The sequence below is a fragment of the Arachis hypogaea genome, chromosome 20 (genome assembly GCF_003086295.3).
Source record: "Arachis hypogaea cultivar Tifrunner chromosome 20, arahy.Tifrunner.gnm2.J5K5, whole genome shotgun sequence".
NCBI lineage: Eukaryota > Viridiplantae > Streptophyta > Magnoliopsida > Fabales > Fabaceae > Arachis > Arachis hypogaea.
In genome coordinates this window covers 110476863-110495917 of record NC_092055.1, presented here as the reverse complement: position 1 = coordinate 110495917, position 19055 = coordinate 110476863, and the positions used below count along the sequence as shown (strand labels likewise).

General features: G+C 34.6%; 1 protein-coding gene and 1 long non-coding RNA gene across 3 annotated transcripts; both read left to right on the top strand.

Moving 5' to 3' along the window:
• The first annotated feature begins 4243 nt into the window (after positions 1 to 4243).
• Positions 4244 to 7030, top strand: LOC112784604 (actin-7). Of its 2 annotated transcripts, none has more exons than XM_025827872.3 (5): positions 4244 to 4586; positions 5305 to 5381; positions 5473 to 5866; positions 5947 to 6560; positions 6660 to 7030. In XM_025827872.3, exons 2-5 carry the CDS (start codon positions 5322 to 5324, stop codon positions 6723 to 6725), a joined length of 1134 nt encoding a protein of 377 aa, XP_025683657.1. In that variant the 5' UTR covers positions 4244 to 4586; positions 5305 to 5321; the 3' UTR covers positions 6726 to 7030. The 2 variants fall into 2 exon arrangements, with proteins under 2 accessions (XP_025683657.1, XP_025683658.1); XM_025827873.3 differs by having other exon boundaries at positions 4316 to 4586; positions 5302 to 5381.
• Positions 7031 to 16293: 9263 nt separating this feature from the next.
• LOC140182646 (uncharacterized) lies at positions 16294 to 16790 on the top strand. The gene is made up of 2 exons (XR_011878623.1): positions 16294 to 16384; positions 16666 to 16790. It is a non-coding gene; the product is annotated as an uncharacterized lncRNA (long non-coding RNA).
• Positions 16791 to 19055: the final 2265 nt, after the last annotated feature.

Here is a 19055-nt window from a genome sequence, read left to right as displayed (position 1 = left end):
CACTCCAATTTACAAAGTGTTACAAGAAAACAATTCTCAAAGAATTGTTGAGATGAAATGAGTACTCTCTAGAAGAGTGTATGATTACAAGTTTAGCACTATTGAACCAATTGATATTGCTCTCTCAAATTGTGTATTATAACACCTTAAAAATGTGTAGAATGAAAGAATATGAACAAGATAGTTTGCAAATACTCACGTATATGAAATAAGGCTTCAATCCATCTATTTATAGACTTCCCAAACCTTAGAAACGTTGGGGAGTTAATGGGATGGAGCCTTTTTGTCAAAACTAGCCGTTTTTTATGTTTTTGAATCATTTGCATCGATGCATAACACTTTGCATCGATGCAAATGTGTCTTTGAAGCTGAAATTTGAATTTTCAGCTAGGTTGCATCGATGCAAACATCTTTGCATCGATGCAACAAGTCGTCGCATGCTTTGCATCGATGCAAGATAAGTGTGCATCGATGCAAACCTTAAAGAATGGCTTAAAATCACTTCAAAATACTTAGGATTGATCTCAAACTTGTTGGAGTCAATTCCTATGCTTTTGTACCTTTGAAAACAAGTTTTTAAACCATTTGGCTAGCATCGAATTGCAAGATGTGCATCAAAACATTTTGTGAGTGTGTGTTGAGAGATTTAGCAATTGGTTCTTAACAAGAAGTTACCTAAGTCCTAAAACACTATACTTGTCTTCAAATGTTGTGGACTTGAGTTTCTTGTTGTTGTTGTGTTGCTTTCAACTCTTCATTCCTCAACGTTGAATGTTAGTTGATCTTTCAACATGCTTGTTCATTCAAGTTGTTTGTTGGTTTGTCTTTCATGTCGTTTGTTGGTTTGTCATTCATCAAAACCTACAAATACAAACTTCGCATACAAGCAACATGATTTACAATTAACACCAAAACCATAGGATATGTCACATGCAAATCAAATCTGATAAATCGGAGGAAAATTAATGAAAAAAAAAGAACGAGATGATTCTAGAAAACAAAGCACTAAGAAAAAAGGAGAGTTTTGGAGAGAGAAATTGAGAAGTATTGAAGATAACCTGAGGAAAATTAGAGCTGAACCTAAGCACTACCGTCTTGGCTGAGGATTGCTGCAGAGGAGAGGTGGTTGCCTTCAAGTTGCTCTAGCACCTGCAAAAAAATAGACAACAAAGAAAAAATATCTACGATCACTTATCTCCTTGTATGATTATAGTTTAAACTAACTTCATGTAAGCTAATTAAAAAGAAAACACACCATCCAATAAGCACAAATACTTATATTTGTATGGACTTACTTCTGGCTCTCAATTATAGGTACACAAGCAAGAACAAATTCACAGAATAACTCTAAAATTTCATATGCCTCCGATATATTTTGTTCTCAAATGATATGCTCCACCTATTTAAATCAATGCAATCAAACAAACAGCAAAGAAAATGAAGAGTGAGCTAATATTGAAATAAAATTAACAAGCGTTATGAAACACATATGCCAATTTCCAGAGTACTATCAAGCCATTCTCATATGCCATCAATCGTCTGCAAGATGATGGTTTTATTGAATCAATAAACAAACATACCTTATGCAAAAAGTTAAGTTCTATTATTACAAACACATATTCTACATACACACCTTTTCATTGGTTTTCTGTATTGTAATTTGTAATTGCAAATAATTAGCATAATTAACACTTAAGAGAGCCAAAATGGATACTGGATAACTGGATGCTTCAATTTACACAAGAAGTATATCATCATAGATTTTAGGCATTCAAGTTATCTAAATGCATCAAGGACAAAATTTTAAGGTCGTAAGTCTGAATAAGATCCATAGCAATTTGACCTTTATGTTGATTGATTCAACTTACTTATATTTTTTATATAAAAATTTTGCTTAACTATCCCTAACCAATTTACTCTGCAGACTGGAAGGACAGGGTAAATTAAGCTAGCACTTCATCATAACCCACAAAACCCTCAAGTTAAACAGGCAGATTGGCAGATTGCAACTACTTTGAATGAGTGCAAACATTATTAAGAGAGTAAAAGCTTTATATTCTTCTTGCTTTCTATGTTCTCTACCTTTATCTTGAATTATATGTACACTGAATTCGGTGTCCATGTTGTAAACACCAAAAAGATATACCAAGTAATTTGACTCACTTTAAATTGAAGAATCCTCACTTATAATTCATTTCCAAACAACAAAATGGTCAAGAAAACTTAGTTGTCCCCTTAAAACATGAATTAAATATACTGCATTCAAATTTTGTAAAAGAAATTTCGTGATAATTCAATTTTGTTTTGTCACTTCCGTGCTTAAATCCTATTTGCAAATTTTTTAAACTCTAAAATCACCACGACTCAAATTCAGAATAAACCTAAAAAAATGATAATACAATAGAAAGACCACTAGCACAGCCTTCGAAAGTCAAGATTACCTAATATTTGTGTCATGTAAATTCTATTAAAATACAAGGAAATCAATTAGAGAAACTCTTATAATAATTTCTAGTGTTACCTGTTTCCATTGGAATAAGGCAGAGGAAGAACCTTGATCACTGAAATTGGTCTTTCAAGAACAGAATCAGTAAGTAAAAGGTGAGAGAAGTGGGAAAAATCACCCGAGAGTGGTGAAAACACCTCTTTTAAAGAGCTTATTAAGAAATAAGAAGTGACATTGTTGATGATGACGATGATGAAGATCAAATAATCATTCAATAACCCAACAATTACAACACAGCAACAAACATTACAAGAACATTTGAACAAAAATTTTAGAAATTAAAAGGAAGAAGAAAAACCGAGCATTCAGCAACCAGAGCAAAATTAAAAGGAAGAAGCGGAGGCGAAGAATTGAAAGCAGGGACACTAACCTTCGACGGAGACACGACGACAACCGGCGAGACGACGGCAAGAGCAGAGACGACAGCAAGCAGTGACCCGACGGCGAGCTGCTCCAACCCACGAACAGAGAAGCCAGCGAGGATGGGGACGACGTGCCAAGCTACCTGGGTTCCGGACAGGGGTAAGAGGAAGAAGCGGAAGTGCTGAGCACCTGGGGACGGTAGCGGCAAAGAACCTAGGGTTAGGGTTTTGCCGTTTTGGTTTGGGACTTTCACTACTTTGCTTCAGAGGGGGGCACGAATGATTAGGGGAATTGGAGAAGATGAAGAACGATTGATTTTTTGTTTTTTTTATATGTTTTTGTTTTGTTGTTTAAATTATTTGAAACTATAAAATTAGGATTAATTGAATTCTAAAATTTGATTAATTTAAAAGGATATTTTATCTAATCAAATAAAGTAAGGATATTTAAGACTTTTTATAAAATTAAATAAAAAATATATTTTTATTTTTATTTTTATTAAAGGAGTGTATTAGTAAAAGTGGTAATATAATAAATAAGAGAGTTGTTCCACTTGATGATCATATCTTGAATTGTTAAATCTTAAATGTTAAGGTTTATTTTATGATTATATTTCTATTCTTTAATAAATTAATTCATCTTGTTATTCTTTCATTCTAAATTATAATAATATTCAATAGAAACAACTCCGTGCATGACGCTAGTTATTAAATTTGTTTATTATCTAACTAAAGGGGTTTAACAATGTGGGTTTTCAATTTTATATTGAATAAACTATCAAAATTGTCATGGAATAATTAATTTGTTGACAAAATACTTTCCAAATTTGTTAATCACAAAAATAACCTCAGAATATTTTAAAACGAAACAAAAGTTTACAACTATATATATATATATATATATATATATATATATATATATATATATATATATATTCAGAAAGAGTTTTAGAGATAATTTTTGATATAATTTTTTACAAGTATAGTTAAAAAAATGATATACTACTTCATTCTTAAATTTTGATTATTTTATGTTAAATGAATATTTTTTTTAAAATTGAAAAAATTTAAAGATCTTATCTCGGTCTATTTTTTGTGTGTACTTTTTAAATAATTATCTTAATACTCCTAGAAAATTTCATATCAAATACACAAGAAATTTTTTAAATACAAAATTATTTATTATTTATAAAAATTTTTTTTTGAATATTTTTGTTATATTTTTCAATATTTTAAAACTATTTTTATGTTTAAAAATTTGAAGAGCACATATATAACGAATTTAATAAGGGAATTTCTTTAATAAATATCGAAGAATAAAGTTAAATAAAAAACAGAAATTATAACTAGATTTTTTTTTTAAAATATGCGTTACATATGATGTTTTTGTTTTAGCTTTTTTAATTTTTTTTCTATTATAAAAAACAATGTTTGCTTTGCATTTTGCACCCAACTTTGCTTACTATTCAGGATTGAAAATTGAAATAGCATTTCCCATTTGATAATTCCACGGCAAGTTCCAAGTGCTTACACTACCCGAGTATATATATACTTATCTCTTTCACCCGTCATCTCTCTCGTCATTTTGATACTCCGTTTTCCCGTGGAGAGAAGAGAGCGACAGAGTGCATAGTCATAGCCGTCGTCCTCTGCTTCTTCTCGGTGCTTGGCTTTCGTTATCATCCTTCCAGTTCATCTCCTCTATTCTCTCTCTCAAGGTATTCATTTCATTTCACCTTTTTCTACCGCTTCTGTTCCAACTCTGCTTAATTGTTCTTACTTCACTTTAATTTTTAGTTGTATATCGTAGCTTCTCTGCATAGTAAGCTTTCTCTCGCTGCTTTACTTTCGATCTCCGTCCACTCATCGTTGGATTTGATAACGGGGATTCATTTGACTTGATCTGAAATTCTTCATAAATGAAGGTCAAACAGGATTCTGGAAGAGACGTTGTTGATCTATAAATTGTGTGATGCATATAGTGTTCCACTGCTTTTGATACCGATCTTATACTTTAGAGATCTAGGATCTGCTTAAACTTGACTTATTTTGTTTGATTTGGATAGCTGATGTGCTTGTTTACCTTAACCTCGATTTTCTGGTCTGGTGTTATATTCAAAGCGATTCTGGTTGTTTTTATTTGTTGGCCGGCTCCATATTTTAATTTAATTTAGTTTTTTATTATAGATCTTTCGTTAGGTAGAACATCATTTGGTAATTGAAGTAAATTTAAGGTTTTCTATGTCTTAATGGAGATGCTTAGCATTATAACTTCCAAATTTTTCAGTTATCTTTCTATTATTGTGTAGGTCTTAATCTTATGGTAGTAAAATTTTCCATTTCCCTGATTTTCCCCTTATTTTCTATAGGATGATTAATTTATACTAAGCTGATAAGTGTTTGAAGTAAACGTATTCTTTGATGGTTATCTAGCAGGTTCATATTCATAAAAGATGGCAGACGGTGAGGATATTCAGCCCCTTGTCTGCGACAATGGAACTGGAATGGTGAAGGTTAGTACTGAGTAGGTTTTTTATGTTTGCATCTGTATATATTAGTCTTGGTTTCTTTAATGATTTAGCTATTTTAATCTCATCTGTGCAGGCAGGATTTGCTGGCGATGATGCGCCCAGGGCTGTGTTTCCTAGTATTGTTGGCCGACCTCGCCATACTGGTGTTATGGTTGGGATGGGTCAAAAGGATGCCTATGTAGGTGATGAAGCCCAATCCAAAAGAGGTATTCTTACTCTAAAGTACCCTATTGAGCATGGTATAGTCAGCAACTGGGATGACATGGAAAAGATCTGGCATCATACATTCTACAATGAATTGCGTGTTGCTCCTGAGGAGCACCCTGTGCTTCTAACGGAGGCTCCTCTCAACCCAAAGGCCAACAGAGAAAAGATGACCCAAATCATGTTTGAGACCTTCAATGTTCCCGCCATGTATGTAGCCATCCAAGCTGTTCTCTCCCTCTATGCAAGTGGTCGCACAACTGGTTTGTATTTCTAGAAATCTGTCTTGGTTAATTTGTTTTTCATCACATGATTATGTGCCTCAATCAAATCCTCCAAACAGGTATTGTTCTGGACTCTGGTGATGGTGTAAGTCACACTGTACCAATCTATGAGGGGTATGCACTTCCACATGCCATCCTTCGATTGGATCTTGCAGGGCGTGATTTAACTGACTCTCTGATGAAGATCCTCACCGAGAGAGGGTACATGTTCACCACCTCAGCTGAGCGGGAAATTGTCCGTGACATAAAGGAGAAGCTTGCATATGTTGCCTTAGATTATGAGCAAGAACTTGAGACGGCAAAGAGCAGTTCTGCAGTTGAGAAGAACTATGAGCTTCCTGATGGACAAGTCATCACAATTGGAGCTGAGAGATTCCGTTGTCCAGAAGTTCTTTTCCAGCCATCTATGATTGGAATGGAAGCTGCTGGAATCCATGAAACCACCTACAACTCTATCATGAAGTGTGATGTTGATATCAGGAAGGATCTGTATGGCAACATTGTTCTTAGTGGTGGGTCTACCATGTTCCCTGGTATCGCCGATCGTATGAGCAAGGAGATTACTGCGCTTGCACCTAGCAGCATGAAGATCAAGGTTGTGGCTCCACCAGAGAGGAAGTATAGTGTCTGGATAGGAGGATCAATCCTTGCATCTCTCAGCACCTTCCAACAGGTAATTCCCTCTCTTTTTATACTCAATGTCAGCACTTTGTTTGTGTTGTATTCCTATTACCTTGTAGATTGATCCCTAAAATGGGCTTTGGTTTTGCAGATGTGGATATCCAAGGGTGAATATGATGAGTCTGGCCCATCCATCGTCCACAGGAAGTGCTTCTAAGTTAAAACTGTAGTTTTAATCGTGAGTTTTTTTTGGTTGCTCTTTTTCGTGTCTGTCAGGTTATGTGAACCATGTTGCGTGGTTAGGATTGTTGGAGGGCTACGTTGTAAGCCAGATGTATCATATTTTTATTTGCGGCCATCTGCCAGATATGGCGGTTTGTGGATGTGTTTAAGTAGGTTGTCTTTTTAGCAGAGGAGTCTTTGTGATGCTTATTTTATTTTATTTTATTTTTTATTTTTGGCTTTTCCCCCTTATTTAAAAGTTTACGTTTGAAGGATTTTTGGTCCTCGAAACATTTACTATATTTCTCTTGCGAATTCTTGTAACATTATCACACCAGTAGTTCACGCTCGTAAATTTCCGCTGGATTTTATGCCTGAATTAATTGCTGGAATTTTACTATTTGCCTGAAGGTGAGAGAAATTGGAAGAAAATAGATTGATGGAGACGAAAATTACACTACTACTAGTATTAAAGGATTTAGGGTGTTTGAGGACGGTAAAGAATTAAATTTATTTCAAGTATTTTTAATGAAAAAATTTAAGAGTTAGTAGAATTTATTATTTTTTATTAATATTTTGTCATTAGTCTAATTTTTAGTTTGGTAATTTAATAATATATGTTTATTCAATACTTTTAAATATTGTTAGATAATTATTGATTAAAATAATAAATTTTATTAGTAGGCTAATATTCTTCATTTTTAATTATTTACTTTTTTTAAATAGTTTATTATGTGATAATTAATTTATGTTTGAACAGTTTCATTGCTGATTTTTTTTTTGTCCCAGATTGGTGTAAAAGGCTTCAAGAACTTTGTTAATTATCTCTGCTTGTTTTATACTAGCCTTTGCAAAGAGAATTAGATCATCAGCAAAGTAAACGTGAGAGAAAGAGCTGACCCATCCCTATTCAAACAGAATGGTTTTCAAATCCCAAATTAATCGCGGGTCTCAATAAGATGAGAGTCTTTTCATGCAGAGTACAAAAATATAAGGAGAAATAGGATCACTTTGATGAATATCTCTAGGGGGAAGGAATTCTTTCAAAGTTTTTCCAAAAGAATCCTCATTTTTAGGAATGCAAGTACAAATTAATTCAGTGATGTGAGAAGGGAGTCCAATATCACAGAGAATTTTTTTGATGAAGCTCAATTTTAATCTATCATACATTTTCTCAAAGTTGATTTTGATGGTCATCCAATCTTTAGAACTTTGCCTGTTCTTGATAGAGTGAATGATTTTTTGGGTTATAATAATATTATCAAAACTCCGCCGTTTAGGTACAAAACTACATTGAGTAGGATTCACCAATTTATCCATAACCTTCTTTAATTTGTTCTCAAGAGTTTTACTGAGTACCCTATAAGAGACATTGCACATGTTGATTGGCCTCATCTACTTCAGATTTAACACAGGTTCAACCTTTGGAATGAAAGTGAGAAAAGTGTCATTAATCAGCTTGCAAAGATCAGGTCCCACATTATTCCATTGATTCTGATAAAACACAGTTTGAATACCATCAATATCTAGAGCATTCAAACTTTTCATTTTAAAAATAGACTTTTTAATTTCTATACGAGAGATAGGCCTACCAATAAGTTGTAACTCTTTCTGAGATAAAGGAAGAAAGGAGTCTTTGAGAATAAAGGTGGCATCTAGGGAATCATTTGAGTAAAGATTAGAGTAGAACACAGTGGCCATATTTTCTAAAGCATTTTTACCAAACACCTAGTTACTATCAATATCTTGGAAAGACCCAATCCTATTTCTTCTTCGTCTGGCAATGGTGGTACCATAGAAATATTTGGTATTTCGATCTCCGAACTCTATCTACTTGCATCTAGACTTCTAGAACTAGAGGATCTCTTCGTGGAGAAGATTTTCTTCATACTTTTGCCAAAGATCGGATTAAAGATTCTAAAGAAAAAATATGTTACTGAAATTCATACTAGTTGTAGTCCCATGTAGCATCCTAATAATAATTTTACTCTCTCTTTTGTGAACGTTACCAAAAGTATTAGAATTTCAATTCCTCGGAGAATTTGGAAAGTTTCGATACAATCAGACCAAGAATTTAAAAACCTCCAATTAGAACTAACCATATTAGAAAAATCTAAATGCATTAGCCAGGCTGCTTAAAATCTAAAAGGAGGCCTCCCTAAATTATTGTGAACATTAGACTTAAATTGGAGACACAGAACTGAGTGACCAGACTTGAATTTTGGCAAGTGCATAATCTTAGAATCAGAGAAACAGGTCAGCCACGCCAAATGACCAAGACCATGATCCAAGCGTTCCACCAAATCCCCCCTTCTCCAAGTAAACGACCATTCATAAAAACCTAAATCAAGAATACCACAAACAGAAACACAAGATTGAAACTCAACACAAGTATTTCTATTATCATTGGTACCACCTCTACGATTTAAATCCTGAGTATTTCTATTATCATTGGTGTCACTAAAAAACTACAACTACTAAGCATGCAAGAAAATCACAAAGAAGAAGAAGCCACACAGACAAGGAGAAGAGGGAAGAAAAAATCCTAACCTTGAAGTAGAACTAGCAGAAAATACAGTAAGAAGCACCTATAAAGCTTTGGAAGTACCAATACAATGATAGAAGAAAGTTCTTGAAGGCAAAAAGACGCAATAGAAGCAATGTGAAGAAGATGAAGAATTTCTGGAAAACAAGGAAATAGAAAAACTTGGAAGAAACGAAAAGAAGAAAGAGAAGAATGTAAGCAAATATATATGGAAGTGAAGAGCAATAAAGTAAATTTATTGGGTTTTAAATGCTGTGCACAGTTAAAAAAAAAACTAAAAAAGTGCACGAACAATTACAAAAAGATGAAGCGACAATTCAATTGAATCACATCAAGTCAACTGACTATGTTCCAATCACGTCGAGAAGACCGACCTATGAAAAACACTAAAATGAGACACTTGTACAACCTCTCAACAAACTAATTAGAAGATGACAATATAACTTGCTTACTCAAAGATCGACTTATGAAAATTTGAACTCGAGTAGGGGCACTATTCATACCCTGACCCAAAGATAAAAGTCAGGTAAGGAGTACAAAAGTCCAACAGATCCATCCTGATTGTGTTGGTTAGACACATGGGTCAGTCTACCCAATATGCTCGGGACACAGGTTCTACAACCTGCGCACCGACCCGACTTGCATGGCAAGTAAAACCTTGTTAAGCATGACTTCGAATGCTATTCATAGCTCAGTCACCACCATGACGTGGGATAACTTCCCTAAAATTAAGGAAGAAACTACCTACCACCGTAAGTGAAAATATACAGGAATGATGCTCAAGTCATCACCTACCTCTATAAATACCTCATCAAATTCAAGTATTTCTCAATCCTAATTCACTTAAGCCTGCTTAAAACTCTTGTTAGCTTAAGCATCGAAATTCCTTGTAGGTACTCCCTACCATCATACGCTCAAGGACGATGGACAGTTTCACCCCTCTGGTGAACGAGTCGCAACCTTCATCCAAAGTAGTTTGGGGCCTCACGTCTAGGCTGATAGAGTATAATTAGGATCAATTAAATCAATTAGCATTATTTGGCATATCTGTATATTTATCATGGATATTACGCTTTTATTGTTTTGATTCTTCTAGCACCTATATATACACTTGTACATTGTATCATTTAACTCACTCAATAATACACCATACTTTTCCTAGTTTAGTCTCTTGTTTCTAACATGGTATCAGAGCATAGGTTATTTTTTTCCAAGAAAAATCGTTCTTAGCCTTTCATGTTTTCTTCTTCCGGCAGCCTCTTTCTACCCGTTTTCGATCTTTTTTCCGACGTTTTTCTTTGTCAATGACCACATCATTCTCTTCGTCTCATCGTCCTGAGTCCAACGAGCCCAACCACGTCACCGAAAATTCCCTGAAGCACCGCCGTTGCAAGCTCCCTGCCCGCCAATACCTCTTCTCCCTTCCAGACGCATCCAGAACTGTTGATTTGTGTCCAAGATCAACGCTCCAGAATCATCCACATGTCGAAGATGCGTTGCCTCAGTCAACCGGCTCATCTCCCTGACCCGATCCGACGCCATCTCCGCGCTCCATCTCACCACCGTGTCATCCTTGACGTGTCTTCTTCCTCCAATCAGGCCACGTCATGTATCCTCCCCTTCTGACGTGGCGGACAGTTGGACCCTCTCTAAGGTTTTTTGGTGAGCTCCGATGCACCACTATTTCGTGATACATTTTAGGCTGAATTGAGTGAATTTTATCTATTATTCTCACACTTATTCATAGAATTCGCATGTTTTACATTTTCCTTCCTAATTTTGTGCTATGATTGAAAACATGCTTCTTTGGCCTTAAATTTGCTAATTTTAATCCTCTCTTATTACCATTCGATGCCGTGATATGTGAGTTAAGTGATTTCAGGTTTTCCAGGGCAGGAATGGCTTAGAGGATGGAAAGGAAGCATGCAAAAGTGGAAGGAACACAAGAAGTTAAGGTTTTGAGAAGCTGGCAGCGACGCGCACGGGTGGACGACGCGTACGCGTGACGAGTGTCACGTGCTGCAATTTAGAGAAAATGCTAGGGGCAATTTCTGGGCTGCTTTGGACCTAGTTTCAGGCTCAAAAATACTGATTAGAGACTACAGAGTGAAGCTGGAAGGGAAAATCAATCATTCACAACATTCATTTACAATTTTAGGTTTTAGATGTAGTTTTCTAGAGAGAGAGGCTCTCTCCTCTCTCTAGGTTTTAGGGTTTTTAGTATTGTTTCTTCTCAATTTTAGAATTCTACCTTGGTTTAATTTAGTTTTTTTTCTACTTTTATTTGTTCTAGTACTTTAGTTCATCTACTTCTCTTGTTGATTTCTCTATTTTTCCAATTTAATTTATGAACTCCTCATGTTAGATTCAATTTTCATATTAATGCAATTTATGTTGTCATGTTTATGATTGCTTTCTTAATTTGTTGTTATTGTTTCCTCTTGCAATTGTTAGGCTTAGCTTTTGCTATATCTTGTTGGTTTCTATGTTTTTATGTTATGCCTTCCAAGTGTTTGATAAAATGCTTGGTTGGGTTTTAATTTAGATTTCTATGTTCTTAACTTGGGTTGATCAATTAGAGACTCTTGAGTTATCAAAATTCTTTTGTTGATTGGTAATTGAGATTGCCGATTAGTTTGAACTCCACCAAAGCTAGTCTCTCACTATGAGTTGACTAGGACTTGTGAATTCAAGTTAATTGTGTGCACTTGACCTTCCTCCATTGGTTAGAGGTTAACAAAGTGAAGGCAATTCACATTTACCATCACATTTGATGATGATAATAAGGATAGGACTTCTAAATCTCAATCCTTGCTAAGAGCTTTCTTAGTTATTAGTTTATTTTCTTGTCATTTACATTCCTTGTTCAACATTTAAAAACCCCAAAAATACTTTTCCATAACCAATAGTAACATACTTCCCCGCAATTCCTTGAGAGACGACACGAGGTTTAAATACTTCGGTTTATTTTTATTGGGTTTGTATTGTGACAAACAAATTAATTTTTGATTGAGGTTTAATTGTCAGTTTAGACTATACTTGCAATGCGATATTTTTGTGAAAATATTTATCGACATTTTTCCTCTGTCAAGCTCTTTTCAATTTTGGCCTCCGTTTTCTCGATTCTGCCCCAATTTTGCTGTTTCTTCTCTTTCTTGTCTTTGTATCTACTATCATGGAAAAGTCAGATGTTTTTGCTGCCACAAACAGAAAGGATACATTTTGTCGCAATTGTAACCGTTTTGAACACCTCTTCTCAGATTGTCCTTCTATTGAATGTCGAAAATACAAACAGAAATGTCACATTTGCTCCAATTGTCTAACACTATTCTGCCATTATTCCAAGCTCTTGGGACACTTAATTACTACCTGTCCTACTCGCCCACAACATTCAGATCAGAACAAGTATCATTCTCGTTCCAACTACACTAATCAGAATATGCTTGCTTTTACTGCTGCTGTTACTGCTACTGAAATTCACCAACTTTGCTTCTTTCAATCCACCTTCTATCTCTTCATCCATATTAAGTCTCTTCTTAAGCTACTTTTCTTCTTTTCTAGTAATATCTCTGCTACTCTTTCCACTCCTCCAGGTAATTCTAAATGGTATTTTAATTCTGGTTGCTTTAATCACATGTCTCCTTTGCGTCATCCTTTTTCATCTTTGCCTACCACCACAAATGCACCTTCTGTCAACACTGCTGATGGTTCCCTCTTGCATGTGACATATAAGAGTTTTACTTCACAGTCTAATCTAAATATGCCTGATACTTATTTTATTCTGAAATCAAACTTTAATCTTATCTCTATTGGTCAACTTGTTGAACTCAGTTTTGATGTTAATTTTTCTATTTCTGGTTATCGTGTGCAGGATCGTCGGATGGGACAAATCATCGGGACTGGACGTAAGGTCGGAAGATTGTTTGAGCTTGAGAATCTTCATATTCCTGTGTTATATCTCTGTGTTGTTTCTTCTCCATCTAACCTTCACTTGTGGCATCATCGTCTTGCCCACAGCTCTTTAGGAAAATTGTGTCCTCTTGTGTCTAAGGGTATTTTGGGTCAAGTTAATAATGAGTCTTTTGATTGCATTTCTTGTCAAACTGCCAAACAATCTGCTTTATCTTTTCACAATAATTCATCTCTTACTTGCTCTCCTTTTGATTTTATCCACTCTGATGTTTGAGCCCCACCCCCAATGATTCTATGGGAGGGACTCAATACTTTGTAGTTTTTATTGAAGATTATTCACGCTTTAATTGGGTTTATTTAATGACTAATCGCCATGAGCTACCTCAGATTTATATTAACTTTGTCGCTATGATTAAACTCAGTTCTCCAAGGTCATTAAAGATTTTTCGATGCGATAATGCTATGGAATACCGTGACTCCAAACTTTTAACTTTTATTGCTCAATAGGGTACTTTTTCTGAGTTTTCTTGTCTTGGTACGTCTCAACAAAATGGACGGGTTGAATGCAAACATCGTCACATTCTTGACTCTATTCGTGCAATGCTTATTTCTTCTTTGTGTCATGAGCATACTTGGGGTAAAGCTGTTCTTACTGTTATGCATGTTATCAATAGACTCCCTTCTTCTGTCCATGGTAACATTACTCCCTTTAAGTGTCTTTATCATACTTCTCTAAATTACAGTTCTCTTCGAATTTTTGGTTGTGTTTGTTTTGTTCTTCTTCTGCCTCATAAACTTGAACCTCGGGCTCGTATGTATTGTTTCCTTGGTTATGGCGCTGAACACAAGAGTTATCGTTGTTGGGGATCCTCTTTCTAGATGTATTCGTATATATTGTCATGTTGTAATTTGGGAGCATCACATACTTTCTAAGTTCTCCTCGTTTGAGTCCATTCCTTCTACTCAGTCATCGTTTTCATTAATTCCAATGTTGATTTTTTCCTAGTGATGATTCTACAGGATCTATCTTCAGTCAACCTCTCGAGCCTTCTACTCTTCCTCCTTCTCCATCTCCTGATGATTTCGGACCGGACGATGATCCTGCTTCTGCTGTCATGCCTCCTCCTTCCAATCATTCTTCTAGAATAAGAAATCCACCTTCCCATCTTCTTGATTATCATTGTTTTGCAGGAAGAAATTCAAGCACTTGAAAAAGCACACACTTGGAACTTGATTGATCCTCCTTCTGATCATGAAATTAAGGATAATAGATTGGTATACAAGATCAAGACTCACTCTGATGGTTCTATTAACCGTTATAAAGAACGATTAGTCGCTCAAGGATGTAAGCAAGAGTATGGTATTGATCATGAAGAGACTTTTGCTCTTGTTGCTCGTCTCGTATCTGTTCACGTTTTCCTTTCCATTACTGCGGTCAGAAAAATGGTTTCTCAATCAGACGGATGTGAAGAATGCATTTCTTAATAGGGATTTGAAAAAGAAGGTCTATATGAAACAACTCTCGGATATTCTTGTCCTTCTAGCAAATTCTGTCTCCTTCGTAAGGCACTTTATGGTCTTAAGCAAGCTCCTCGTGAATGGTTTGAAAAGTTTAGCACTATTATATACAATATCGGTTTCACTTGCAGCCCTCATGAGAATGCTCTCTTTATTCGTAAAAGTGAATGTGGGGTTGTTCTTCTACTTTTGTATGTTGATGACATGATCATTGTTGGAGATGATGTTGATGGTATCTCTGGTCTTAAAGCATCCCTTCACACACTTTTGAGATGAAATATCTTGGTTCTCTCAAATGATGGTATCTATCTCTCTCAAGATAAGTGTGATTTTGATCTTTTTCTCGAGTCGAAATTACAGATAGTCGCACTGAGTATACCCTTCTTGAGTCTAATGTTCGATTTACTCCTATGGATGGCTCTGTTTTGATAACCCTACTCTTTATCGATAGTTAGTTGGAGGTCTCATCTACTTGATTATCACATGACCAGACATCGCCTATCTAGTTCATGTTCTTAGCCAGTTCTTGTCAGCTCCTTGTACTACTCACTATGCTGCAATTCTTTGCATTCTTCGCTACATCAAAGACACTCTGTTTTATGGTCTTCATTTTTCTGCCCATTCATCCTTAACCCTTCAGGCATACTCAAATGCTGATTATGCTGGTGATCCCACTGACCGTCGTTCTACTATTGGTTATTATTTGTTTCTTGGTGACTCTCTCATTTCTTGGCGAGCCAAGAAACAAACGTTCACTGCTCGATTAAGCACCAAAGCTGAATATCGAGCTCTCACTAACACCATTGGTGAGGTTGTCTCGATTCATTGGCTTCTCGGATACTTGGGTTTTCCTCAATGATCCCCAACTAATGTTTATTGTGACAACCGTAGTGCTTATCAGATTGCTCATAATGATGTTTTTTATTAACGCATCAAACACATTGAGATTGATTGCCATTTTGTCTGGCAACGCCTTCTATTGATGTTGTTCGTCTCGTAGCGTTGGGACTCTGGATCAGGCTGTTGATATCTTCATGAAGGCTCATCATCCTACTTGTTTTTAGACTCTAGTGTCCAAACTCAAGATGGTATCTTTAGCTTCCACTTGAGTTTGAAGGGGGGAATGTTTGAGGTATAATTAGGATCAATTAGATCAATTAGCATTATTTAACATATCTATATATTTATCATAAGATATTACGCTTTTATTGCTTTGGTTCTTCTAACTCCTATATATAATACCCTTTTACATTGTATCATTCTTAACTCACTCAATAATATATCATACTTTCTCCAATTTAGTCTCTTATTTTTAACATAGGCCATACCATGGTTTAAGATATTTTTTTCGGAATAATTTTGTTACAAAAATATTAATATTATTAAATATTTTTTTATTTAAAGATTAAGTACTGACATATATTTCATTTAAAAAATTAAAAATAAATAAATTAGTTAATTAATTTGTAATATTATTACAAGCATAAATATTAGTTGTATCACTAACTAAGAAGTCAACGACCACCTCTGCAATGATTTAGGGCATTCTTATTATCATATACCTATTCCTTAAAAGATGTTTCAATTAGTGGAATTCCTACGTGTCTTCAAGGAGCGTAATTCACGGTGGTTTTATATTGTGGTTCCTCTTTTCTCTTTCATATGGGTTTCATATTGTGGTATTTCTTCACTCTTTTACATATATTTTTATCTCTTTTTCATTATTTATTTCATAATTAATTCTCCTCCTTTCTATTCTTTCATATTCTCTATGCAACCTCCCTCATTCTCCAATTCTTTTCTTTACCCCTAATAGCCTTATCAGTATCGTAAATTTTTTTGTTACTATTCAAATTCCTTTTCTCTTCCTTTCTTTTTTCAAATTTTGAATTGAAAACTAATTTAATGCAACTACTCCAAAAGATAATTTCATTTTTTCCAATTCTTTCCTCTATTCAAGCTCTGATGTCCAACGACGATCCCTCCTCCTGGTTGATGAAGGTGTCGCTCATCATCTGGACTCCTCAGCTGCACGAGTTTTTTCTTATTATGGTGTCCGCTGCTGATGCCATGGTGTGGGTTACTGTTATTGACGAGGCGGCTGCGACCATGAGTTTCATCTGTGACTAAGTTCTGATGGTGGTGGTGGTGTCCGGAGGAGAAAGCACTAAAAAAAAGTAGATTGGTGTAAAGAATTGAGCAACAGCCACATAGAGGACATGCACCGAGGACTAGAAAATCAAACAGCACAGCACCGGTGGTCTATAATAGATTGGTGAGATCTCTTCTTTAGTTCATGTTATCATTTTTATTCTTTGAATCATAATTAATATTTTGAGTTCTGTTTACCATTATGGTCAGCTAATGTCTCCTTTTAATCCGGTTAGGTTTGGAAGCTAGTGGTGTCAGGGGAATTCCATAGTCGATGATGTGAGCAAAGCAAACTGATCTTTACTGGTTTAATTGTAGTTGTGATGATTTTTTTAATAAATTCATTTCGTTGAAAGAAACATTATTAGTTAATAGATTTATACAGTGAGAAACATGCTCTTATTTAACTTATAAGTATTGTATGCTACCTCATTTCAACCCATTCTTATTTTGTTCTCATGCTTCTTTTATTCTCATTATCAATTGTTGCCAAGATTTTATTTTCAAAATAACGTAACACATGGAACAATGTCACTTAACTATGCCACAACCCAGTAACATTTACTCATGAGTTTAGTACTTTATACCACTCTATATGTCAAAGATATACCTTAATTTGATTTATAAAAATGGCTGCATTTATTTATTAGTTATTTTTTTAGTTTTCAAACTAAGTATATCAAGTCTCACTTTGTCCCTCTTTGTTTTTTGAGATTTTGACACTTTAAATTATATATACTTCCTTTTAGAAACCAGTACAGTAGCCTATTACTATCTTCACTCTTACCCAAGACCATTCAATTGAAATCTCTCCACTGTCAGAATTAAAATAGTCTTCAAGTATTTTTTTCTTTGTTTTGATCTGATCATTACTTATACAACTTTTCTAATTTTTTTCATTCCTTTCCCCCATACACTTTGGCATTAGCTAACTACATTTTTTATGGATTTTTTAAACTATAGTTGACACATAATTCATCAATTGATTTTTCTTATATAAGCTGATACCCTACTTCTCAAACACTACCATATTCCAAACAAATCATAATAACTATTTTATTCTTTTTTATCTGTTACTATGTCTTCTTCTTTCGCTTTCATTCAGTGCAATCACTTCTTTTGTACTCCTCTTGATAAGCTGAGTTTTTCCTTCCCTATCTAATTTGCAATGCTTCTATAGTGAGAACTTGCTCTTATTAAACTCATAAGTGTTTTATGCTGCCAAATCAACTCCATGCTTCTTTGTTTCACTTATCCCCCACCTTTTTTTCTTTACCTTTATATAATAGTAGTTCTAATTTTTCTTTTCTCCTTTTAGGAAGTTACTGCAGATCTGTTAAGCCATCATCTTCAAGATGATTTCAATCTAGCTAGCAGCAAACATTAATACATGCATTTGGAGAAGCAATATTTTGATACATTATTTATTTTCCTATGAATGAGTTACGTTAATATTACCTGAGAGTTGAAACACCTATTCAACTAATGCACTTCAATTATAGTTTTTTTTGCTCTTTTGTAATATAAGCATGTAAATGCTTATATTTGTCTATTTGATCTGTTTTGATTTGATTCTTTTAATCTTTTCACTTCTATTGCAATTTTAATTCTTCTATAGTGACAACATGCTCTTATGTAACTTCATAATGTTTTTATGTTGCCAAATTCAACTCCATTGCTTCTTTGTTTCAACTTCATTCCCCCTACCTTTTTCTTTTTCTTTAAATATGATGTTCTGTAAACCACCTCTATATTGACTTTTATTATTTATAATTTAGTGTTCTTACTTTGCAAGTATGGTTTCTTGATGAAGTTTGTGTTTTGTTTTTTTTTTAGCTGATATACATTAGTGTTCTAACTTTTTGTTTTTTCTTTTTTCTTTTAGGAGTACTCCCAAAATTTTTTGATGCTATCACCCCTCCATTCCTAGAGATCTAGAGGTGTTTCCAAGATGATTCAATCCAGCTTAGCCAACAAAACCGGATTACATGCACTTGGAGAGGCAGATTTTGATGGCATCATTTATTCCTTATTAAATCAAGTAGTCAAATTACCATGGAATTAACACCTATTCAACTAAGCACTCAATTATAGTTTCTGGACTCCTTTTGTAAATAAGCATGTGAATGTTTAAAGCCAACATTGGTTACAAAATTCAATATTAGAATTTCACATAAGTTTTAAAAAAATAAATCATTG